This window comes from Natrix helvetica (genome assembly GCF_964273705.1).
Source record: "Natrix helvetica genome assembly, chromosome: 2".
In the NCBI taxonomy this organism is placed as follows: Eukaryota; Metazoa; Chordata; class Lepidosauria; order Squamata; family Natricidae; genus Natrix; species Natrix helvetica.
In genome coordinates, this window is record NC_138552.1 from 249,760,802 (window position 1) to 249,786,874 (window position 26,073).

Here is a 26,073-nt window from a genome sequence, read left to right on the forward strand (position 1 = left end):
TTATACCCAATTCCAACAACCATTCTTCGTATGTTTTAGCCTCCAGTCCCCTAATAAATCTACATAATTTTTTGTAGATCAGTTTAGTCCCACAAATGAATCCATTTCATTTTCCTGATGTTCGCTCTATGGTATCCAATTCGGCTATTATTTGTTTTTTGTTTTTTTCATGATAGTCATTTATCTTGAGCCAGAAAAAGTTATCAGTATTTAACTCAGTATGGGTCTCTTTCTCTTCTTAACATTGAAGCAAATTTCGCCATGTGATCTGCGTATTTATAGTTGTTACATATTAATAATGTATGTATCCTTTTCATTAACATGACATAATGGACAACATTGCAATAAAATTAAAGGAGTTATGATGTACAGTAAATGAATCAAAGAAGAGAGAAAACGGTAAATAGTGAGGAGGCATACCTATCCCCTTCCCATAGGGAATCTTTGAAATCAGAAAAATGGTAGAAAGCAACTGAGGTACATAAAAAGGGGTGGGTTCCTGCCAGTTCTAACCTCTTCTGTAGAAGAGGTTCCACAAATCTACCATGCCGTTTAGAACCGGTTCCAGCTCCCTCCCACCACCTGTCCGCACATCATCAAGATGAAGAGCGAGAGGAGGAATTCTAGGAGTTGAAGTCCATAAGTCTTAAAGCTGTCAAGTTTGAACACCCCTGGGGCTTTTTTTTCTAAAGGATTAGGGGTGCAAAGGTCTTGTAACTTGACAGCTTTAAGACTTGCGTGCTTCAAATGCCAGAGTTTCTGAGCCAACATTTTGGTTGCTAAGCAAGAGTGTTGTCAAGTGAGTTTCAGCACATTTTACAAGTTGGCCACGCCCACCCAGTCACATGGCCAGCAAGCCACTCTCACCTGGTCACATGGCCGGCAAGCCACTCCCACAAGGCAGGCTACACCTACAGAATAGGTTCTAAAAAATTTTGAAACCCACCACTGGTACATACATACCTCAGTTAGTGCATTGATACTGCACTCGGTTAGGTATCTTGCGTGTTCTGGGTTCTGAGTGAGATAAAGAGTTTGCATATGAATACCTACACAAATATGATTTCTAATAGGGTGTTCCTCTAAGCATGCAGACATTGGAAGTGCGGTTTGAGTGTGCATAGTTCTTGGAGCAGGAGTTCTTCTCTCCACTCATACAGAACATAAATGGAAGATGAAGACATCACCAGAATCTACCGTGCAGATTAAAGGAATCACCAGAAATCAAAACAGTTGACCAGTCTATCTAATTGTAGATAACAAGGTCCAAAGGGCTAGGAATATGACCAGGTCCCCAAATGACAGGAGCCAAACTTTCAAGCCTAGTTTGCAAAAAGGTTATTATTATTTTTTTGAAAAGGCACAAAAAGTGTGTTGGGAATTCTTCAAGAATTGGGTGCTCTTGTGTTTAATCTTTAAGAAGGAGGAGGAAGACTTTGTGTGACAGGAGCCTGTCCACTTCTCTCATGTATTTTTATAATTTTAAATTACAAGCTTTAATGATTGACTTTTGTTAGTTTCCCCGTAGAAATCTGATTTTTTTTTTTAAAATGCATTTTTAATGAATTTTTTAATTCATTGCCAATTTTCTCATTCACCTGGAGGAGCTCATGGCAAGTAAAGTTCCTGCTGTAATTTCCTCCCAGGGGACACAGGATCTTTCTTTGCTTTGGTGTTAAATCACAAGCCAAGGCCAATCCTTGGGGCTGGAGAATAATTGCCTGGTGGCATAGGGTACATTTCTTAGAAGTAGATGAGATACTCCTAGATTTAAAAAAAAAACTCAAACCCAATAGTTACCAAACTATAAGCCCAACTTCCTCAGTTCAAAATTCACCACTATTTCACAAATAAAGTGGCTGATACTCCACATGATGATATTGCTCATAATGATATGATATCCTCACAATGAAGTCAGAAAGGTATAAACATAATTAAATATACTTAAACATAAAAAAATATATTCAGCTGAGATACCGGTAGCTACTGTATGATAATAAAAAGGCTGAAAATCAAGTGTCAGTTTTTAGCATTTTAAAAATGCTTATTCTGTGGTGATCTGTTCCATATACAGTAAAAACAGACTCGTATTTTTTATAAGTCAAGAACCATCACCATTTGATGTAGTTTTTTCTGATTGCTGTGTGAAATACATTTGCTGTAAACATGGCTGTTTAAAGACAAGCAAATCCATTCTCTATTTTTAACGTTTGGATATTCAAGGTTTCATGGGAATCAGATTAAATAGCGTGTTAAAAATATATCGTATTTCTTATGCAATCAGATAAGCGTCTTGGGAAATTCCAGTTGGCAGTATGATATTGTGAGGAACCAATGTTATTTTCATCAGTTTGGAAAAGGACGGCCAGATTTAAATTTTCGTAATCCTAATGTTCAGGAAGAAATGCATGTAAGTATTTTTTTTGCTAAGATTTTTAGATGGCTTCCTGTCAAACAATGCAACTTGGAAGAGTGGGGAGAAAGGCAGCTGAAGATCACTCCAAAGCTTTGGTCTTCTTTCCTCAATAGGTTCTTACCACTAACTGCTTAAGAAGCAGCTTGGTGCTTTCTGAATTAGAATCTTTGCTTGTAGATGTTGCATTATCTGATTAGGTAACATTAGTGGTGCAAGTTATTGGGTATAATATAACATCTGCAAGCAAACAAACAAGCTTCGTGAGCACCAAGAACTCCATAAAATAAGATGGATCAAAGAAGTTCTACAAAGGATCTTCTTTGACAAGAATCTAAGGTCTCAAGCAAAACCCAAAGGAGATGCAGCCTAGTTCTAGCCATTCAAGAACATTAAAAGTCGAATGAGGAGAATGTTTGATAGTTTTTAGAAATTTTAATTGGATGTTTTTAAATCTAGAGATGTCTTTATGCACAAGCACAAGTGAGCATACCATATAGGATTAAACTCAGATCTTTAGCTTTTTAGCTGCTTCAATCCACTTGCTGCAAGGATGTAGTTGCTGCCATTTGATATGTATATTTGGTAATCTCAAGGGATGCTTCTTGAGCTCTTGTGTTAAGCTCATTTGTCTAATGAACCCAGTAGTAGAAGATTGAAAATGAACACCTAGATGCTTAAAGGGTTTAACAGGCTCAGTAAGTCTCCCATTAACTGAAGATTTAAAGCAGTGTTTTTTTTTAGAAAACTACAAAATTTGCTATGGACAAATTTTAAATTGTTCTCTAGAGAGCAACAAGGTGATAAAGCTTTATAAGATTGTTTAACACCCTTTTAGGTGGGATGGGGTGGGGTGGTTCAGTTAAATTGCCATCAAGATTGTCCTTTACTTAAAAGGTGGTTGTGCCATGTTGGAGATCTATTATCAGTTTAGGTTTAAGGTTTAAAGGTTTCCCCTTTAAACCTTAAGCCTAAAGTCATGACTGACTCAAAGGATGGTGCTCACCTCTGATTCTCAGCTGAGCCAGCCTGCATTGCCTGAGAGGCATTTCTGTCCTCATGTGGCCAACATGAAAATACAGAATACCATAACCTTCCCACTGAAGCGGTACCTATTTATCTACTCACATTTGCATGCTTTTGAACTGCTAGGTTGGCAGAGCTGGGGCGAGTAACGGGAGCTCACCCTGTTATGCAGCGCTCAGGTCTGGAACCTGGGTTGTCAGCTTTCCAGCCGACAAGCTCAGCGTCTTTAACCACTGAGCCATCTTGTTCCCTAGCAGCTTAAGGAGACAATAATCAATCAATTTGGCACTTAGTTTCTTCCAGAGCCTTCCATGTAGTATGGAAGCAAAGGCCAGCCTAAAATCAATGAAAGCAACATAAAGGGGACCTTTTGATAGACTGAAGTATTTCTCTGCTGGAAATTGTTAAATTATAAATTGGTCCATCGTTGAATGTTCAGTGATAAATCTAACCTGCTCAGGGACCAAGATTTTCTCTGCAGGCAATTCTATAGCTTCATAGCCGCATGAGTCTGCAAAAAGAAATGATTGCTTTCAGAGTGGGACAGCATGCCTCTACATACCAGTGTAGAGGAACAATGATGAGAGGCAGGTATGTCTTTACCAACTGCTTGCAATCAGCCCTGAAGCATCTGGTTGGTCATTGTGACGGGGGGGGGGGGAATGATGTGCTATGATGAGCCCAGGTCCAATTGAGCAAGGCTGTTGATTCAAACCGAGGTATTATCTATGGGGTCTCTCTATTACAAATCATCTGTTTTGATGCTAATTTTCCAAAAACAGAAACTTCTTCCCTGCAACCTAAAGTAGGGTACTGTAGGAAAGCTAGTTTCACATATACTTTTCTGGTAGAATAGAGTTTAAAATCAGAAAGGACCAAGGAGTGAAATAAAAGCCATTTTGTCATGGGGCTTAAAGGAAATTTGGAGACTGGGAGTTCCAGTCCTGCCTTAGACATGAAGCCAGCTGGGTGACTTTAGGCCAATCGCTTTCTCTAATCCCAAGGAAAAAGGCATTTTCAAACCATGTTTGAAAATTTTGTCATGAAAACTGCACAAGCTTGTCCAGGAAGTTGCCAAGAGTCAGCACTGGCTCAAAATGCAGACAAAAAACCCCTGTGAAATAGATGTTTTTAAATCTCCGCTCAGCACAGTGGCCAATACAGAATGTTGGACAAAATGTGCCAAGCAGCACTGAGGTTTGTTCCCGAATCTAAGAAAAGAACGCGAACACAAATGAAAGAAAGCTAAAAATTGCAACATTGGATGTTTAGAACAGAATGAGAAATGTTCTTGTTGTAAGCATGACAATGTGGAACTAAGCAAACCCACTCGTTCTTCTTTTGCTTTTTATTTAGGATATTATTCAGTTTTGGCTTGGCAAAGGAGTCGATGGATTTAGCATCAGTTCTCTTCAATTCCTCTTAGAAGCAACACATCTGAGAGATGAGCCACAAGTGAATAAAAGTCTCCCGCCGGTAACAGCTTTTCAGCTTTGTCTTTCCATAAGGAACAAATGCTTATTGCATTTGCTGGGTGCTATATAATTCTTTATCGGTTGTTAGGCTTCTCTCAATGTAATACAGTGACTTGCAATATATTAAGAGTAACTAGAGTGTGTTTGGGGGACAAATGTGCAAATCATAAACTAGAGGCTGGTAAATTTCTATGGGGATTCTCTGTCATCCAAGTCATGATTGTCTCAAAGGTGGTTTTTCAAAAGCCAACTGGACTTCCTTAGTTTTTCCTTGAAGATGTTTCATTTCTCATTCACGAAGCTTCATCAGTTCTATTAGAGGCTGGTGAAAGATTTGTGATGACAGGAACATAGATTTATTGCCTCTGAGTTAGTTTTTTTTAAAAAAATCTTTTGTAGATATACATCTCTTGTACAATGTAGAAGATATAAATAGGTTTGGTTGTAACTCTGGCTGTATTATATGCTGCCTTCTCTAAGACATTTTTTGGTTTTTGTGAGATTTCTTCTCAGAATATATTCCTGGAAAATTGTCAAACTAAGCTTTTACAAGCAGGATTGTCAAGTGGGATTTTCTGAACCTACCAGAAAATGCTGTTCATCTAGGAAGAGTCGTTCTTAGGGAGTGCTTAGGGTCATTCATGGCCTACTACCGGAATGTCACTCTTCCCACACTGTCCTACTTTTGAGTTATAAAAAAAGAGGCATTTTTTCAGCTATGACCACTCATTCAGTGATGTTCAAAATTACAGTGGCGATGAATACAGGGGTCTTACAGTCGGTCCATGAAGTTGCAGCATCCCTGCAATCATACTATTGCGAGCCAAGTGCCCAAGTGTTGGGTTTGCCATTCCAACATAGCAGCAAACTGCAGTCATGTGACTGCCACTTGCAACCTCCTCTGCCAGCTTCCCATGCCACCCAGTCAATGATGAAACCGATAGAGGAGGTTGTAAGTTGCTCCTGCTGCTTTTTCTCACAAGAGGTCCTGCCGCTATGGAGTACGAGATCCCAAGGTGATTCCACAGCCTATTTTTGCTCAGAAACATCTGCCAAGGGTCCCCACTGGTCTGCCCCAGGGCCCTCACTGGACTGCACATGTTTAGCCTGTGAGCCCCCCCGTGGCGGGATAAACACGGGTGCCCCATTGGTACACCCATGCTCCATGATCCTGCTGTAAAAGACAAGCCCGGTTTGTTTATTTGGACTTTCTGTTTTAAAAGTATTCATAATATAAGTCTCTCTGAGCTTTGGGAATTGAAAAAAAAAGTATGTGCCAAATCCACCTTGCGAGCACTTCTTTGAGGCTATTATCAGAGGAATAATTACAACATCCCACTGTTTTGTCAGGAAAACCTCACAGCTTATTCTGAACTGTATCATGACTACACCACGACCCAAGTCGGCTTGCATGATATAGTCCGCAGTTTTCGGCATACCATGAATAAGTTCAGCAGTGAACCTGGTAGATACAGGTAACCGTATTCGTTTTTTAATCTATCAGCCTGACTTTATTTATCTTGTATTACTCAAAGCTGTAATGTTCCCAAGTGTCAAATCTCTCCTCAGCAAACTGAACAGGTAAGAAGCGACATAAAAGATGCAAGAATTTCTGATTCTTATAGAGAAACTAAGAAACAGAACAGAATACCAGTGACTGTTGCATATCAAATATGAGTTCTATTTATACTGCAATTGGTATTGAAATTCATCTGCCACTCTCCTGTCTGGTTTGTGTTCCAGAGCAGAAACCTCCCTGTGTTGGAAGGGACAGTCTCCATCTGCTCTGTAGTTGGGCAATGGCCAGACCTCTGCTGTTGACTGTGGGAAAATCAGCTTTCATACCCATCAAATAGCTCAATAATGTTAGTAGCAAATTGCAATGCTAGAGGAAACATTATAAGAAGATGGTCTGGGTTTTTTGGTAATTTTGGCCTTTTAGACATTGGAGTACATATCCCATAAACTCTTGACTATTACCATGCTGACTGGAGTTAATGGGAACCGGACTCCAAAAATGTCTGAGTGTCAAAAGTTGTAGAAAGCAAATTCTATAGTCTCAGCATATTTTAAACTTTGATTTCAGCAGAGCTTACATTGTAATATAAGTGGCATACTGGCTGCCTACCCAGCAAATACACACACACAAACACACACACATATATAGATATCAATTATCTCAAATCCTGCAATATACATCTATTATACCTTCTTTGAAAGGAAAACACATTTAAATGAATGAATATTCAGCCAGCTATTATTGCATGTTGAACTTAATATTATTTAGTTTTATAGCGTGTTTTATGACAATTCAAAGTCTCATTCTACCTGACTTTTAATTTTTGCCAGGTCAATAATTGTTGCTGATATTCATTTTAGCTTCAATTCAGAGTCAATAAGAACACATGTTTTAGCAGGATAATTGATTGATGCCATGTTTTTCCAGTACGAAAAACAACAAAAACAAAACAAATACTGTATGTTTAAATATTTCAGTTTTGTTCTCTAGTTCTGCCTCTTTAGGGAATTAGCTACTTGTCCAAACTGTTTCCTTTTTGGAGTTAGTTAAGCTAAATTCTTAAGAGGCCTCCTGTGCTTATTCAGAGGTTACAACCAAAGGCAATTAAGCAAGTGATGGCAGCTGCTTTTGACCTGATGCTGGAGGAAAAGGGCTGGCAAGGACAGGTATGTGGCTCATCGTCTGTGACAGACATTGGTGACATGCATTCTGCCAGGATCTTGACCCAGCATCACAGAGGCTGGCAGCAGCTGCTGTCTTGTCTGCTTCCTCTGACTGTCTATGAAGATTCTCTATCATCCAGGTCATGATTGTCCCAAAGGTGCTTTTCAAAAGGCAACTGGGCTTTCTTGTTTTTCCTCCCTTGAAAATGTTTCACTTCTTATCCAAGAAGCTTCTACAGTTGTACTGAATGGTGGGGAATGGAAGGATTTGTATTTTTTCCAGTCATCTGCTTGTTAGCAGCTAATGATCAGCCTTCAAAGTGCTAATGATCAGATGACTGCAAAGAATATAAATCTTTCCATTCCCCCCCATTCAGTCAGAACTGAAGGATCTTCTTGGATGAGAAGCAAAATGTTTTCAAGGGGAAAAAAAACCCAACAAAGTCCAGCTTCCTTTTGAAAAAGCACCTTTGGACTTCCTGTGACTGTGGACGTGATGCCCATTCTCTGTCCTAAAAGTTGGTGCCTGATTGAAGTAAGTTCACTGAAGTTCTCTGAAATCATTTTCCCTTCAAAAGTCTTTAGATGTCACAAATGACAACTTTTGAGTAAAGAATCACAGTTTTTCAGTATAGAAAAAAAATCTGATTTGGAAAAGCTATTATTTTCTCAGAAGGAGAGAAGGTATTTTAAGATTTGCTTGAAAGCCAAAGGATTCTGTTCTAGGAGAAGGGAGCAGTTGAACTTTACCCCTCTCCCAACCTCAACTGCAAATAACAGAAAATCAGTTTATTTAGACTGGAAGAGCTTTAAAAATAGTATGTAAGGCTTTTATCTCTACACACAGCAGGCATATCCTAAGAAAATAGTCAATGAAAAATTATTCTACCCACACCCAGATTATCATTTTATATATATTTGGAAGTCTGTAACACTGAAAAAAACACTGTATAGATATTGAACAATAAGTCAATATCGATTTTGTCCACAAGTTTATTATCTAACAGATACTGTGTAAAAAGAAAAAAATAAAGGAAAAGAAGAACAAACTTGTCTTATACAATAATACAATAGCAGAGTTGGAAGGGACCTTGGAGGTCTTCTAGTCCAACCCCCTGCCTAGGCAGGAAACCCTATACCATTTCAGACAAATGGCTATCCAACATCTTCTTAAAGACTTCCAGTGTTGGGGCATTCACAACTTCTGGAGGCAAGCTGTTCCACTGATTAATTGTTCTAACTGTCAGGAAATTTCTCCTCAGTTCTAAGTTGCTTCTTTCCTTGATTAGTTTCCACCCATTGCTTCTTGTTCTACCCTCAGGTGCCTTGGAGAATAGTTTGACTCCCTCTTCTTTGTAGCAACCCCTGAGATATTGGAACACTGCTATCATGTCTCCCCTAGTTCTTCTTTCTATTAAACTAGACATACCCAGTTCCGTTCTTCATATTCTTCACTGAATGCCGCATTCCAAGTGTGGCCTTACCAAGGCATTATAAAGTGGTATTAACACTTCACGTGATCTTGATTCTATCCCTCTGTTTATGCAGCCTAGAACTGTGTTGGCTTTTTTGGCAGCTGATGCACATTGCTTGCTTATATTTCAATGGTTGTCCACTAGGACTCCAAGATCCCTCACACAGTTACTACTATTGAGCAAGGTACCACGTCTGCTGTACTTGTGTGTTTCGTTTTTCTTGCCTAAATGTAGAACCTTACTCTTTTCACCATTGAATTTCATTTTATTAGATAGTGCCCAATGTTCATGTTTATCAAGATCCTTCTGTATCTTAAGCCTGTCTTCTGGAGTGCTGGCTATTCTTGCCAGCTTGGTGTCATCTGCAAATTTGATGAGTTCCTCATTTATTCCCTCATTGATGAAGATGTTGAAGAGTGCTGGGCCTAAAACAGAGGCTTGGGGTACTCCACTGCATACTTCCCTCCATGTAGATGCAGTTCCATTGAGGACTACACGTTGAGTGCGGTTGGTCAGCCAGTTACGAATCCATCTGGTGGTGATGCTGTCTAACCCACATTTTTCTACTTTATCTAGTAGTAGGTTATGGTCTACCTTATCAAATGCCTTACTGAAGTCCAAGTAAACTATATCAATGGCATTCCTCTGGTCCACTAATTTTGTCACTGTCTTGAATGCAGTCTTGCGGTAGAATTGAAGCTTTCTGTTTATGGCATGCCATTCCTGGAGTTTCTCAACTAACATTTATGGTGGGATTTTCTCATGTACTGTATAATGTCCTTTTAATGTTCCCCATTCTATTTATAATATCTTACACTGTACACAGTGTCTCTGTCAGAGCAATACTTCAGCCATATCAGCACTAGGATAATTTTTTTGGCATAGAGGGTATAACTATTTAAGTACTTTATCATGCCAATCCTTTTCATAAAAACACAAATTCTCCTCCTTTGCAGATTTATGACTACAGAAACCATTGACAACAACATTGAAGAAACAATGTTGTATTATGGGACCTCATTTATTCAAGAAGCTGATTTTCCTGTAAATTTTCACCTCAAGAACCTGGAATCAGTTTCAGGAAATGATATTTCTGAAAGTATAGCTTTGTGGATGAAGAATATGCCACAAGGAAAATGGCCAAATTGGATGGTAAGTTTTTGATTTTGAGGATTTTTGAAATTTTTAGTTTAATTGTTTATGTATTTTTAACGAAGCAACTATTAATATTTATTCGTTCACAAAGGATGCATAATCCTTTGTGAAAAGAACAGTTCAGGATAAAGGGGACATAGGAAAAAAGTGCCAAAACAAAACTAAAGTTTAAGTATTTATTTTAAATACTTAAAATGAATTGTTGCCATGGAGAGTTGTCCCATTCGGAGCCAAGAATGCCTTTGTCAGAGCAGCACTTTAACCATTCTATCAGTAGTCAGGGTTGTTGTTTTTTTCATAGATGATGTAACTATTTAAATACTTCATCATGTAGATAGTTTTTATACGAATGCAAACTTTCTTAGAAATCAGAAAATTCCAACATTAGCTGTAAATTAAGATAAGAGAGAGTAGTATACAGTCTACTCCAATTTTATGAGTTGGTTCCTGGTGGAAATATTTTACAAAAAATATATGCTGTAAGACGTTGTTGTCTGCTTTCTTAAAACTACAATGATGAAATTGTGTTGAAAGGCTTCTAAATGTGTGATTTTGTTGTCTGTTAATTACAATAGTAATAATAAAACATTTAAAATCAGTGTAATGGTGGAGAAAGAGAAAGAAGGTGACATGGATCTACTAATGGTTGTACTTATGGTTTAGCATAGGGGTCATTATTGGGCCATGGCCTATTCACAACCAGGCTGTGCAAGTAGAGCTGCACAAGTAGAACTGTGCATGCGCATATGTGATGAAACGCTGCTTGCGTGGCCCATTTCCCCTCCCCTCCTCCGCTGGGCTGCCAAGCTGCAAAGATTGGGGACCGCTGGCTTAGCATGCCCTAGTCAATTTTAGCCCATCAAGTGATAATAAATTCTAAAACTGCTGGATAAATAGTTGGTATGATTTGAATTTCCATAAGTAATAGAGGCTTTGTATACTAGGAATGAAATAATGGCTTATTTAATTTTAGGTTGGAGATTCCAACACTGCTAGAATATCCTCTCGGATTGGAAAAGAATATATAAATGTCATAAACATGCTTCTTTTAACCCTTCCTGGAACACCTGTAAGTTATTACGGCGAAGAAATAGGAATGGAAGATGCAACTTCAGAAACTGTGAGTTAAAAATTCAACTTTCTAGTCTTTTGAGAGGCTTGTTATAGAGGAGGTAAAATCTAGTAATGAGAAAGGCCTTTCCTCAGTCTTCTGCCCTTCAGTTGTTCAGGACTTTATTCCTCAGGATCAACAGCTAACATGCCTGGCTATTATAGGATTTGTCTTCAACACTGAGGCCGCTGTCTTTCTGCCATAATTACTCCCCTTGTCACCACTGAAATGCCCACACTTTCCTCCATTCACCCATCCCACCCCCACTCTTCCACTTCAAGCTGAAGGAGTTTATGTAATCCGACACTAGCAAACGGATAAAAAAGCCGCCAACCAGGTTATATTTCTTTTGTAAACCATTCATCACCTAGGCCTGAGCAGAGCCTCCATCCCACATCAGCCATACTACCAAACCCCACTTCATTCTATTCCAGCCCCCTTCCCACTCCTCCTTCATCCTGGTCTCATCCGAACTGCAAGGAGAATCACACATCTGGCAGACAGACCCCTTCCCCATGTCAGTTCCCAAGGTTGGTACGCAAGACTAGCCTTGTTCAATCTTGTCAATCACATTACAAAAATCCTTGCAGTACAGAACTTCTCACTCTGGTTGCCAGCAACCACAATGGAATCCACAAACATCAATCCTGAGAACCCAGCTCTGGATCCCATGGAGAAGAGAAAGGAAAGCTGCCAAGATGGTTGCTGTTCTCCTACAAAATGTTCTCCTACAAAACTACCAACTTGTTCATCTCCCATTGCTGCCATTCACCTGGAATTCTCAGTCCTAAGTTTCTCTCAAGGACTCTTGTTCCTAAGTTGCTGAAATCAATGCCACTTTGTTGTGCCAAAGTGCTTCCACAAAATGGAACCAGTGCTCTCCATTGTCCTCACTGAACCACTATGATTCCAGGAACTGGTCAGATGCCACTCATTAGATGAGCCAGAAACAGCTTCTATAGATACAGTATTTGTATAGATTAATACCAATCTCAGTCTTGGAATGGATTGGTGGTGAAGAATGTGAAACGTTGGTTTCCTACAGTTAATTTCAAAATCTTGATATATTCTTTCATAAAATTTTAAGCATCCCATAAGAAATATTCTTTGAAATCCATCTAGCCTTTCAATTTAGCATTTAACTTTCCAAAATTCTAGTCTACCTTTTGCTGTTTTCCAAAAAAAAATTTCTTTTTAATTCTTAAATTTGCATAAAACTTATTTCAGTAAGAGTAGGAAAAAACTTTCCCAGCCCTGGTGATTACTAGAAGCCAAGGCACTTCGAATTTAGAGGTCACGATGGACCTCATGTGCAAACTCAAGGAAGGCTTTGAGTCCGATGACTGGTTCAAGGAACATTCAAACGAATGTACTATAAAAGATGGACTGGCTTGGGTAGGGGCTAAATTGTATGTTACTGCTAACCTGAAAACGATTGTTCTTCAACGGGCCCACGATTCGAGAATGGCAGGCCTTTTTGAATTTGTAAAGACTTCCGAAAGTAGTTAAGAGAAGAAGAAGATGAACCCATCTGAAGATGCTGAACTTTGGTTTAGGATGGATGGTTTTTGCCTGATGAGCATCCATTATTTTATTATCTCTTTATGGATGGACTCAGAGAGCAAATTTGTGGGTGATCCTAGGCCTCTCCCTGATCCAAAGAAAAGTTACAAGAAGCCAACCCTTTCACCAGCTCCTCTTATTGTCAAGGTTGTCATCTTATTTCTGTCATTACTTCCCCATAAGCAGTGAATCATGGATGAATCCTGCCGTATTAGAGATTTAACATTTATATCAACAACTAAGGACACGGTCACCAAAAATTTGGCTGGCACAACCTGGGGAAACTGGCACAACTGGCACTGGTAACTCAATTTCCACTGCCATATTTCTTTCAACCTGTCATTAACAGGATGTTGCTTCCACCAAGAAATGGTATTTTTGGACTATAAGACGCACCGACAGTGTATAAGACGCACCATGATTTCGAAGAGACAAGAAAAAAAAGTTTTTGTGCTCCCTGGCCCCCAGGAGCACTGTGCAGGCTTCAGCAGGGCTGGAGGAAGGCAAAAACGCCCCCATTTTTGCGAAAAGCCTGTTTTTCGCAAAAACAGGGGCATTTTTGCCTTCCCCTAGCCCTGCTGAAGCCTGCAGAGTGCTGGTGGGGGCTGAGGGAAGGCAAATCTGCCTCCGTTTTTGCGAAAAATGGCCCATTTTCCACAAAAATGGGATGCAGGGGTGGGGCTTCAGGAGGCCAAAAATGTCTGTATTTGGTGTATAAGATGTGTCAGGGAAAAAAACGCCCTGGGGAAATCTGAGATCAATGGATCGGGCTGATTCCCTTCCGCATATCTTTTGAGATATTAAGAAAAATAAAAGTCTTTAAGAAGTATTCTAATTAATAAACAAACTTTAATAATAGAATAAAAAAAGTAAATGAAACAGAAATAACTAATGGTTACATTTTGATAATGAAAGCTTCGGTTGCCAAGTTGGCAGCCGAACAAAGAAGAAAGGAATTCTGGAATGTGTAACGCATGCGCAATAAATCACTTTCAGATAAGAACTTTTATGACCTGCGCAATAACTCTTTCTTAGTTTAACTGTTGAATGTCAGTTCATGCCTAGCAAACTTTTTAACATCGTGACACCCCTTCTTTTGCTAGTCTGGGCTGGCGTCATCAAATCATCAATTAAGGCACATCTTCTTTCGCAGATATTCGTGTTGATTTGCGGCAAGTGGTTTGTTAAGCATGTCTGCGATCTGATCATGTGTAGAAACATATTGCAATTTAACAAAACCTTGCTTAACTAATTGCTTTGTGTTTTGATAACGAATGTCAATGTGTCTGGACCTAGAACCTGTAAAATGTGACTCAGAAATATAAACCACAGATACATTATCTTCCATCACGGTGATTGGTCGAATCGGACGTGTTCAGATATCTGTGATCAAAGCATCAAACCACGTTAGAGAATTACAAGCATCTGAAACACAAGCATATTCAGCTTCAGTAGATGAACATGAAACAAAACTCTGTTTTCTCACTTGCCAGTAAACAGGACAACCATTTAGGAACATCATGTAACCAGAAGTGCTTTTGCGTGACTTCTTGTCGCTCGCCCAGTCGGAATCAGAAAAACAAATCAACTTTGGTTGATCAGTGTGTGTTGGTTCTAGCAATAACTTCATGTGTTTAGTGTGTTTCAGGTATTTCAACAACTTCTTAATGCATGACCAATGAAATTGTGTTGCCTTACCTACGTGTCGTGATAAAAGATTAACACTAAGTGCGATGTCAGGTCTGGTCCAACTACTAATGTATAATAGTGAACCAATGACTGAACGATAAAGTGTTTGATCCTCGAACTCAGGACTTGGTTCATGTGTTAAGTTGTGAAAATCTGTTTGCATGGGTGTCTTTGTTGTGCTAGCATCTTTCATGTTGCAATGATGTAGAATGTGGTCAATTTTCTCTTCTTGTGAAAGACTAAACCCCTTCTGTGTCTTTTCAATTTGAACACCTAAATAAGTGCTAATGTGTCCTAAAGATTTTAGTGTGAAGTATCTCTGCAAACTTTTGGCAAAAATCTCACTCATTTTCTTATTTGGACCAATATAAACAATATCATCAACATAAACAAGAATTATCTCATATGCATTGTTAGATCTTTTTGTGAACACGCATTCATCAGTTTCGGACTTAATAAAGCCCATTGAATTTAGTTTGTCAGTAAGACATAAATACCACATTAAACCTGACTGTTTCAGACCATAAAGACTTTTGTTCAGGAACCAGGTATCCCCTTCTTGCTTTCGGAATCCTGGAGGGCTTCTCACGTAGATCTCTTCATCTAGGTCTGCATGTAGATAAGCTGTGTCCACATCAAATTGGAAAACTTCTAAACCAAGAATAGTTGCAGTGGTTAAAGCAATTTTTACACTTTCAGTTCTGACTGTTGGTGAGTAAGTGTTTGTGTAGTCCTCAGGATAACGTTGAGCGAAACCCTGAGCTACAAGTCTGGCTTTGTATAAAGACTCACCATTCGGTTTCTTCTTGATTCTGTAGACCCATCGGGTGCCAATGACTTTCTTGTTTGCTGGAGGTTTTGCAGGTGTGAATACATTAAGTTTCTTTAAACTGTCCATTTCATCCTGCATTGCATCATACCACTTGTCTTGTTCTGAATCAGGAAGATGTTTGATTTGTGTGAATGTCTCAGGAGGAAGAGTAACGTTGCAAATCAAAGGTAATGGTGATTTTGTCAGTTGCCATGAATAACGTTGTGGAGGGATTCCTTTTGTGGCCCTCTTGGAGCATCTAGGAGCAACAGACCAGTCTTCTTCTTCTTCATCATCATCATCCTCGTCCTCATGTTCGTCGCTAGCATCAGCATCCGCGGCTTGCGAAGACGGAACATCAGGTTGTGAAGAACTGGTAGAAGGAACATCTGCCTGCGAATTGTCATCAGGCTGCGTGGCATCTGGAACACCATCTCTAGGAAAATAAACTTCAGGATCATTGGAATGAATCCTGGACCAGTCAATGTCTTCCTCAAAATTAGCAGATTGTGAAATGACAATCACATGTTTGGTATCAATGAATTTGTACCATTTTGAATTATCATCAATACCCATAAATCTCAGTCTCTTTGCTACTGTGCCTCCCTTTCTTCTTTGACTTAAGGGAGTGTTCACCATAGCATATGAACCAAAAATGTGGAGGTTCTTGAGATCAGGCTTGTAGCCATACAGCATGTAGAAAGCAGTTTGATTGATTACACTGCTCCAAGTACGGTTGACAATGTAATTTGCATATTTGATTGCTTCACCCCAGTATGTATTACTGAGATTGGCATCTTCTAGAAGACAACGCATCATGGTTTGTAGAACCCCTTGTCTTCTTTCTACGACTCCGTTATGAGCCGGTGTATATGGAGCAGATGTCTGATGAAGAATTCCATTCTTACGCATCCAGTCCTGGAAACGCTGAGACATGAATTCTGCACCACGGTCACTCTGGATTCTGGCGATGCGAACTTGGTATTGTGTAGAAACAAACGCTGCAAAGTCTTTAAAGATCTGAAAGGTCTCAGATTTCTCTCTCATAGGATATACAAATCCATATCTAGAATGATTATCTACAATTGTTAAAAAATACTTTCTGCCACCAAGTGTTGGTGGGAAAGGACCCACTATGTCAGTGTGTACCAAATCAAAAATGCGTGTTGACTGGCGTGTAGCGTGTTTTGGAACTGGAGCCGCCTTGGATTTAGCCTTTTTGCAAACGGCACAATCCAAAAACACCTTACACCCCTTTAGATCCAAACCTTTTGCGAACTCCGGCATTTTTCTAAGAACACGGAAACTGGCATGCCCCAATCTTCTGTGCCACTTGTGAATACACCTGGAATGTAAAGGTTTACCAGTTAGTGAATTCTCAACATTAACAGTTTCATGAGGACCCTCAGGCTTGCTCTGAGCAATCTGTTTTTGTTTTCTCTGTTTGTTGGCTTTAGGAGCCTTTGGCACAGTAACGTTTTCTCTCTCTGGGACAACTCTCTCTGGGTCTACGTTGTGCCTTTTTGGAGTTTGCATACTTGCCTGTGCTTGCCCTTTAGGCTTTGGCTTTAAGTAATAAACACCACCAATCAGCATAGTTTCAGCAACAATATCTCCATCTTTAACTAAGTAACTTGCTTTTTCGAGGTGGTGAACCTGGAACTTTAAATCTCTAGACAAGTGACTTTGACTAAGCAAATTACTGGTTGCTGAAGGTATATAATAAACATCAGGGATGTGTGTATCGAGTTCTTCAATGTAAACAGTTCCTTTTCCCATAACCTTGCAAGTGTGGTTGGTGAAGGAATACAGTTCTCGATACTCGGGCTCTGGTTCGCCCATCTCTGTGAAAAGTTCCCTTCTGTGGGTAACGTGCACAGCTGCTCCACTGTCTAAAGTCCACAAAAGACGTCTGTCGAACTTTGGATCAGGTTGTGGAACATTGGTTATGGCCAGTGTTACAAGTGGAGCTTGTGGATCACGCTTTGGACCACGACGACCTTGTCTTCCGCCTCTACCTCTGCCTCTGGAATCTGTTCCTCTGGGCTGGTACGTGGCGGGAGCTGGAACTCGTTGGGGACAATCCCGGGTGTCATATCCCACACGGTTGCAGGTGTAGCATTTTGGCATCCTTGGAGCGTAGCCTCTTCCTCGGAAGGGACGTCTGGCTGGAGCCTTTGATGCTGGGGGTCGTTGCAGATGTGGTGTAGCTAACCTGATAGCTTCGTCTTCCACTAAAAGTCTGCAAACGTGGTTAACTGTGCGTTGAGCAATAGGTACGTAGTTAATCTTTGCAACAGCATCTTTCCATTCATAATTCAATGAGTTAATGATGATGCTAATCATTTGGATATCATCGATTACATGGCCATTTTGTCTCAATTCACTTCTCATTCTTTTCAGTTTGGTCAAATGTCCACCAATTCGTTCACCAGGTTTCAACTTCGAACCATGGAACTCAGACATGAGCAAACATGAAGATTCAATTGAAACGGGCCTGTAGCAATCTTCCAAAATAGCCCAAATTTCTTGGGCAGTTGCATCAGGTGGAAAGATACCTTGGATCTCAATTTCCATTGACATGAGTAAAGTCGTGATTGCTCTGTTTTCCAGGTCTCTCATTGCAGGTGTCCAGGGCTGAGGAGGAGGATTAAAAATCATGGAATGTGTGCCTTCTCTTCGAAGCAAGAGCGCAATTTCACTGACCCAGGCTTTATAATTCTCTCCTGACTCCTTTAATTTGGACTCACCAGTCAAGGGGGTGACTGTGAATACCTGCTGAGGAATATGCATTGGAACAATTTGTTGATCTGGTTGCAAAGCTGGTTGTTGAACCAGGGGATGCTGGGGTTGCATCATTGGCCTTTGCGTGGCAACATCAAATTGGCTTCCTCGAATTCGCCTTTGGCTTTGCCTTTTTCCATCTAGGGAGGATTCCACACCGCCAGGGGGTGTTGAAGACTTTACCTTTGGAGGCAAAGTTTTGGCTTCTAAAGGGCTCATAGCTAAATCTTTAAAACTGTCACTAAGCTGCATCTTCTTTTGCTGTAATAATTTTTCTCCGCCAGCAGATGGCAGTGCAGCTTCACTTCTTGGCTGCAGTCGTCTATACGTATGCGGAAGTTCAGTTGACTCAAAGGGACCACGTGACCTCGGTGATGTGTACATGTCTCTTTGTTCTAATTGACCAATGAACTCTGTGGGGTGTGTCTTAGGCTGTTGTTTTGAAGACAAGATGGCGTCCTCAAATATTTTGGGCGTGGGGGAGCTTCTCCTACTTCTCTTCATCTCCTCAAAGCACATTCTCGCCTCCCTAGCATATTTTTCAAAACGTTCTATTTGATCAAGATAGCTTTGCATTTCTTCGTCATCATCTGGGGGGAATTCATAAAATCTGCTTTCTGCGTGGGAGGATTTTTTTTCTGCCGGCAGTTGCCATTCATCAAGTGTCTGATAATCTGCGAGGGTCTGGGAATGGAGTGGCTTTGGTAAAGTGGGAAGTTTTGGCTTGGCCCCCAAAAATTCATAATCTCCTGGAGATATTTTAGAAGGAGGAACCACTGACCTCGTTTCGTGGATGTCGCGTCCTGTAGCTCCTTCCCCCACATTTGGCTGGGCACCTGAAGGAATTTGTTGTTCCTGAAGCACGTTTTGATCTTGCTTCTCTGTGTCCGAGGGAGCCTCCTTGTCAGAAGAAGCTGATCCATCTGTGCTTGCCCCATCTTCCTTTTTCTTTTTTTTTCGACATGGCTAATTAGCCTTAGTCGGTTATCTTAAGATAGCGCGAAGGGAAAATACAGCCATAAATTGTAGCCATCTCAGCTTGTATCATCGACCATCCTCTGCTACCGAGTTGTCAGGGAAAAAAACGCCCTGGGGAAATCTGAGATCAATGGATCGGGCTGATTCCCTTCCGCATATCTTTTGAGATATTAAGAAAAATAAAAGTCTTTAAGAAGTATTCTAATTAATAAACAAACTTTAATAATAGAATAAAAAAAGTAAATGAAACAGAAATAACTAATGGTTACATTTTGATAATAAAAGCTTCGGTTGCCAAGTTGGCAGCCGAACAAAGAAGAAAGGAATTCTGGAATGTGTAACGCATGCGCAATAAATCACTTTCAGATAAGAACTTTTATGACCTGCGCAATAACTCTTTCTTAGTTTAACTGTTGAATGTCAGTTCATGCCTAGCAAACTTTTTAACATCGTGACAAGATGCACCAACATTGCCACACTTTTAGGGGGGGAAAAGATGCATTTTATACTCCAAAAATACGGTACATCTCCCTTCCCAATATGTACCACACCTACAAATTATAATTAACATAATTTGTATAAGGTCAGTTATATAGATGTGCCACTCAAGCAGGGACTCTCCTTTTTAATTCCTTTGACACTTTCTCACACCTTCAGTTTTCTAACTACTGTGCTAAAGACTACTAAGAGGCATCTGAACCTTGATATATTAGTGTCCCCCTCCTAGCAAATCTGAACCCAAATTTTCCTGGCTGGGACTTGCAATGGCTAGTTGCTCCTTGATGGTCATTGCCTCTGTTTGAGGCACAATGTCAACTCTCTGTGTTGACATTCCATGCAGAGCTTCATAATAAGCAACCCAATATTGTAATACAAAAAGCTACAATATCGGGTCGCTTATTATGAAGAGGCATCATTAGGGTACTTTACAGAACTCAAATTGTTTTTACTTGGACAGATTGCCTTTGAAAAGTGAGGGGAGCCAGATGTCAACTCTCTGTGTTGACATCTCATGCAGAGCATTGGCGGAGCCGGATCTCAGATTACAGTAGCTGGGTTGAGATGAATGAAGCTATTGGATAACATGATTTATGACAGATTGAAGGGAGGACAGAAACACGGGCAAAGTTCAAAAGCAGATAAAGAGAGCAAAAAAGATGGCGGCGAATAAGAAATGCCTAATGAAGAATGCCTAATGAAGCTGTTAATAAATCATTGCTTTTTGTACTACAATATTGGGTTGCTTATTATGAAGCAGGCATCGTTAGGGTACTTTACACACAATACAGCTCAGTCTCCATAGAGGCATGGAGGCCACTGTAGGAACCAAGGTCAAAATGTCACAGCCATGGGCTTTCTAACACTGTTCTTCGTCATACCTATTTGGACAAGACAATGTGTCCTAGATGGCTCCAAACAGTATTCCTCTTCGAGGTATTCCAATGCAGATGGTGGCAGTCTTTGCTGCTGGCTCTCCTACCTACCCAGTTTTATATTGCTTTAATGTATTTTAATACTCATGTAACCTCCTTTGATATATGGCTATACAGAAAATAAGATATAACTGTACCTAATGAAAAATACAAGTTCAATTTAGCACTGAATAGTTCCTTCTCATTTTTAGGCACGTTTTCTAGAAAAAGCCCCAATGCAATGGGATGACAGCCTTCATGCTGGCTTTAGTGAGGGCAACTCAACATGGATAGCAGTAAATCCTGACTATCGAAATAGAAATGTGAAAGTGAGTATAAAATCTGAACACCTACATTCGTTTGCCATTAAAAGCTAACAAAAATCGTGTGATGTCTTAAATACAGTGCAGTATAGTTAAAAAAAACTTGATATAGGAACTTTAGGGGAGAATTAGTAGAAGATAAAGTGAGCAGGATTTTTTAAAATGCGTGCGTTATCCAACTATAGCATGTCTTACAGTGGTACAAAAACAATGTGGGTTCCAAAGTAATTTATATTCTAAAGTAGAAAACACAGGCAAAAATTTGCTATAATACAGGACAGGAAGGACAATCCTCAATTTAGGACCACAATTTAGCCCATAATTTATGTTGATAAGTGAGAAATTTGTTGAGGGGATCACATGACCCCAGGACTCTGCAACGGTCATAAATATGAACCAGTTGTCAAGCATCTGAATGTAAATCACCTAACCATGGAAATGCTGCAATGGTCAAAAGATATGGTCATAAAAATGGTCATAAGTCACTTTTTTAATGCTATTATAACTTTGAACAGTCACTAAATGAACTGTTGTAAATTGAGGACTACCTATAGCCGTGATGGTGAACTGTGGCATGCTTGCCCCAGATGGCACATGGAGCCATATTTGATGGTGCGGCAGCCCTCTGCTCTGGCGCAGCTGATTTTCGGCCGTTTGGCGGGCCGAATGAGGCTGTTTTCACCCTTCCCAGGCTTTAGGAAAGCCTCCGGAGTCTAGAGAGGGCGAAAAACAGGCCGAACAGGTGAATCGGAAGTTCATGAACTTCCGGTTGGCCTGTTGGGCCTGTTTTTCATCCTCCCCCAGGCTCTGGAGGCTTTCCTGAAGCCAAGCAGGTCGAAAACGACCTCTCTCGGGGGGCAGGAGAGGCCAATTTCACCTTCCCTAGGCTTTAGGAGAGCCTCCGGAGCCTGGGGAGGGTGAAAATTCCCCCCCTCCACGCAGTAGTTGCTTGCATATGTACAGTGGGGGGTTTCTCACGCATTCGCAGGTGGGTGGGCATGCATGTGTGTTAGTGTGCGCACACAGAGTTTTGGTACACCTTTAGAAAAAGGTTAGCCATCACTGACCTATAGTCAAGTTACACTATATGTTTGATTATAGTTTACTACCCACACAACCCTACCAAAGCTCCAGTGAACTTTATGTAACAACAAATGAATAAGGGTATTTATTAAGCATTTCATAAATTAAGTAATGATTTTCCTTTATTTCAGATTCAACAAAATTTCCCAAATTCCACACTCAATTTGTACCGAGAACTCAATTCCCTTCGGTCCAGTGAGCTTCCCATTCACAGGGGATGGACGTGTTACATATGGAATGATACCAATGTCTTTGTTTATGTAAGAGAACTTGACGGGTTGGATCAAGTGTTTATGATGGTTCTAAATTTTGGAGTGGGAACCATAACAAATCTGCAATCTTTGGTTCCTGGCATTCCTTCAGAAGTTAATATAAAGCTAAGCACCATTTTCAGTAATACTGGGAAAGTTGTAAACATGAAAACAATTGAAACGCAAAAAGGAGAAGGACTTGTATTGGAATATAGGACAAGCAAACCATTCCATATGATGGACAATTTCAAAGAGAAGTGCTTCATTGCAGAAAAGGCATGCTATTCCAGTGCCTTTAATTTACTTTACATGTACTGTTAAATGTCATGATTAATTAGTCTAAATGCATTAGTTGATGATTACATGTTACTTCTTTACAAAAGATATGCCAGCTTGTTCATAGATTTCTATAGGCTAGATCTAATTCTAATGGGAGAATTAGAATTACCTAACAAGTCCAAAAATTAACTGTCTCTAGTAGTTACAATGTACTTTTTACTGTACTTAGCTTAAATGGTTGTTTGCAAAATTACTTTCCTATTAATTGTAAGCCTTTTGAGAACCATTCTAGCTGGCTTTCCTAGTTTCTCCAATTCTCACATTCTGTGAAATTGTGTGTTTCTGTTGACTATGTACCATATATTTTGTTTCTTATCTAATGCTGGGATAAAGATATGATGGTAAGTTTAAACTTTAAAATAAGAAAAATAAATTCTCATATAATATTAATACTACATTGGATTCTATAATATGCTCTAGTCTAGATAAACCTGACTTTCAGGACAATCTGTAAACATGGACTGGTCCAGACTGCAGGTGCTAGGATTCTTGAAGAATAGGAGGCACTGGTCAATTGAATCCTGCACTTGTCAGCTTCTTTCCAGGTTCACTTTATGGTGTGTGTTTGATCTTTAAATCAAAGAGCAATACGATATGATATAGTTTTATTTCTCGCTCTGCAAACACTATTCTGGTATAGATAACATTTCCTTGCATTCCACTCAACAGCAGAGAAAGGGCTGTTTCACTTCTTGGCCATAGATTTTAGAATAACTTTCCTAAAAAGAACTTAGCCTTCACTGTCTGTTTTTCAGTAAATAATGAAAACAATTTTATTCAAGCATTGCTTTAAATTGATCAGTTTTAACTGCTGATTTTTAGCCCCTTAATTTGGTTGTATTTTCTGTTTTCTGCTTATTGCTTACGAGCCATTTGCATATATTTCGATATAAGAAACGAAGACAAATTCAAACAAATAATAATTTTATTGAGGTTAATATAAAACCGTCTGAACCTGGAGAAGTGTCTTGTCTTTTCTTCAGGCAAACACCGGATACATTTAGTTTCCAAAATAAGTTAAAAAGTTCTCAAGAACTTTTTCCTTTGGCAGGTAATTCTGAATATTTAGCTGAATCATTTTCCTTTATTTTGCAAAAAGGACAAAAATTCCAGCCTGGCTTTACTCCTGCTTGTCAAGTCCAAGCTCACTATATAGAAATGCTAGTTGTGTTGCAACCTAAAAAAAAAAAAGAAAGAAAGAAAAGTTAGTACAGAACACAGTACTCGTAACTTTTTGCACACTTTAGAGATGTATTTTCTGTAGCTCTTTCCACCCCAATTGATGGTCTCCTTGAAGTGCTGTTCGTGCTCCTGTAACACTGGGGATAATCATGGGGGTTTGTCTGCAGTCTGAAGAGTAATCAGAGTTCTTCCTGCCGAATTCTCTTTAGAAAATGGCAGCTACTGTAATGGGCTTTTCACTGATATCCGGAAAGCTTTCTGTGAATTGAGCATTACTGTCAAGTATAACACAGCTTGTGACCAGAACAACAGCAGCCAACGCTGAAGCTGGTGTCACAAAATGCTTTCAAAATTACTTTGCTTCTTTCAATCGTAGCCTGTGGCTGAAGTACTTTCATGTGAGCAGGTGTATTGTCTATAGTAGGCAAAAAGTTCACATCTACACTTTAAAAACATTTAAACACAACAAGAAAAAAAAAAGGATGCATTATTTGCGTAAGTTGTGTTTTTACATACTCAAATCTATAAAAGACTGCAAATTACAGTCCAGAAATTGAATACAATCTCTCATCTCCTTGAGAATCCCTAGCATTATTTTCTTGCTGTTCTAGACATTCCATCAACCACCTCAACAGATTTTTTCCATAAACAAAGAAGACTGATTTGGGGAGAAATCAACATCGACCACTGCAGTTCCTTTTCAACAGTGTAATTTTTCTACTGAATGTGAAGCTTTTATAGGCAGAAGGATCCTTTCTATCCAAAATTACAGATTCTGGACTATACAGTATAAAGTGCAAAGTACAGCCCTGATATACTGATAGAGAAGCCCTCGTATATTGTTACTACCAGCCAGTTACTGGGAAGATCTTCCTTGGTCACTGTAATATGATCCAAGAGGATGAATCCCATGCATATTTAGCCAATCCACAGTTTCGTGAGAAGGAAGATGAATGAGTCTAATCTCTGTGCATCTTTCCTCCTCCATCTCAGCTGCCCCGCCCCTTTTCCTGGTAATGATTACTGCTACAGGTGATAATTTGACATCTACAATCCTGGATTGGGAATAACACTTTCCAAAATAATGTTTATTTCAAAAGTATTTACTTAATGGGTTATGATAAGTTAAATTTTTATATTGGCGAAACCTAGAATCTCAATGACAACAACAAATCCCTGTTTATAAAAAAAAAAGAGCTACACATCCTAAGTGGGAAGGGGGAGATATTATGATTTGGTAGGTGGAAAGGCTTGTTTGAGTTTTATTAAATTTATATACCGCCCCCCTCTCCCCGCAGGGACTCGGGGCGGTGTACAGACAGTACATATAAAACAACAAAGCGAGAACAACAAAACATTAGACAACCAACATAAAACATACGGTCTGTAAAATACCCGAACTCATTTCAAGTTAAAAACAGTCTAAAACCAGTCTAAAACCAAATTAAAACCCCAAAATTTACAATATTAAAAAGCCATCCAGGAAGGTCAGTAATAGATTGTACTTATGATTACGATTAGGCTAGGCCGGCTAGCCGGAACAGGTGGGTCTTGAGTTTCTTACGGAAGGAGCGGAGATCAACAGTAGTTCTAATGTCAGGGGGGAGTTCGTTCCAGAGGGTTGGGCCCATCACAGAGAAGGCCCTACTCCTGGGCACTGCCCGCCCGCATTGTCTAGCGGAGGGTACCCGGAGGAGACCCTCCCTGTGTGAGCGGATTGGTCATATATACAGAAATAGAAAAGATATTTCAGAGGACCAAGAATTGTCTTCACAGGTCATAGTATTAATTTGTGACTCTATACATTGTAAAGGATATCTCTACCTGTTTTAAAGAATCCTCATACATTGGGGAACAATGGCTGCCTCCTGGCTGAACATCTAAGATAATATTAGGCATTTGAGCTCCTGAAACCAAAATATAACAAATGCAATCTACATTAATAGGACAGGAAATATGCTATTCTGAAACATAAACAACCATGCACATTAGTAACACAGACAGAAAAGTATTTTGCTATATGTCTAGGGAGATTCTCAATCATCCAGATCATGGTTGTCAAAAGGCAACCAAATTTTCTTGTTTTTTTCTTTAAAAATGTTTCGCTTCTCATCCTTCTTCAGAACCGAAGAGCTTTTTGGATTAGAAGCAAAACGTTTTCAAAGGAAAAAAGCAAGAATGTCTGATTACCTTTTGAAAAGCACCTCTGGGTATTTTTCTATAGCTGTTGGAACATTTGCTGGCTGGTGGTATGCAGGAAATAAATTACTGGTGTCCTCTACTATTCATTTTCACAACAGGAGAACATTTCAGATATTTTT

At 39.6% G+C, this 26,073-nt stretch overlaps 2 protein-coding genes across 5 annotated transcripts in view; one reads left to right on the forward strand and one right to left on the reverse strand.

Moving 5' to 3' along the window:
• Positions 1-23,121, forward strand: part of SLC3A1 (solute carrier family 3 member 1) — a 30,021-nt gene extending 6,900 nt beyond the window's left edge. The window contains exons 4-10 of the mRNA XM_081944451.1: positions 2,285-2,410; positions 4,796-4,915; positions 6,265-6,389; positions 10,028-10,223; positions 11,200-11,346; positions 20,787-20,903; positions 22,112-23,121. Coding sequence (XP_081800577.1) covers positions 2,285-2,410; positions 4,796-4,915; positions 6,265-6,389; positions 10,028-10,223; positions 11,200-11,346; positions 20,787-20,903; positions 22,112-22,552 — 1,272 coding nt within the window. The 3' untranslated portion in view covers positions 22,553-23,121. The remainder of the gene's footprint in view (positions 1-2,284; positions 2,411-4,795; positions 4,916-6,264; positions 6,390-10,027; positions 10,224-11,199; positions 11,347-20,786; positions 20,904-22,111) is intronic.
• Positions 23,122-23,477: 356 nt separating this feature from the next.
• Positions 23,478-26,073, reverse strand: part of PREPL (prolyl endopeptidase like) — a 34,483-nt gene continuing 31,887 nt past the window's right edge. For 3 of the 4 annotated variants that reach the window (XM_081940271.1, XM_081940272.1, XM_081940270.1), the window contains exons 15-16: positions 25,577-25,659; positions 23,478-23,747 (exon numbers count right to left, since the gene is read on the reverse strand). In XM_081940271.1, coding sequence (XP_081796397.1) covers positions 23,691-23,747; positions 25,577-25,659 — 140 coding nt within the window. In that variant the 3' untranslated portion in view covers positions 23,478-23,690. Of the gene's footprint in view, positions 23,748-25,576; positions 25,660-26,073 lie in introns of those variants that run through there. The other variant, XR_014174268.1, reaches the window with a different exon arrangement.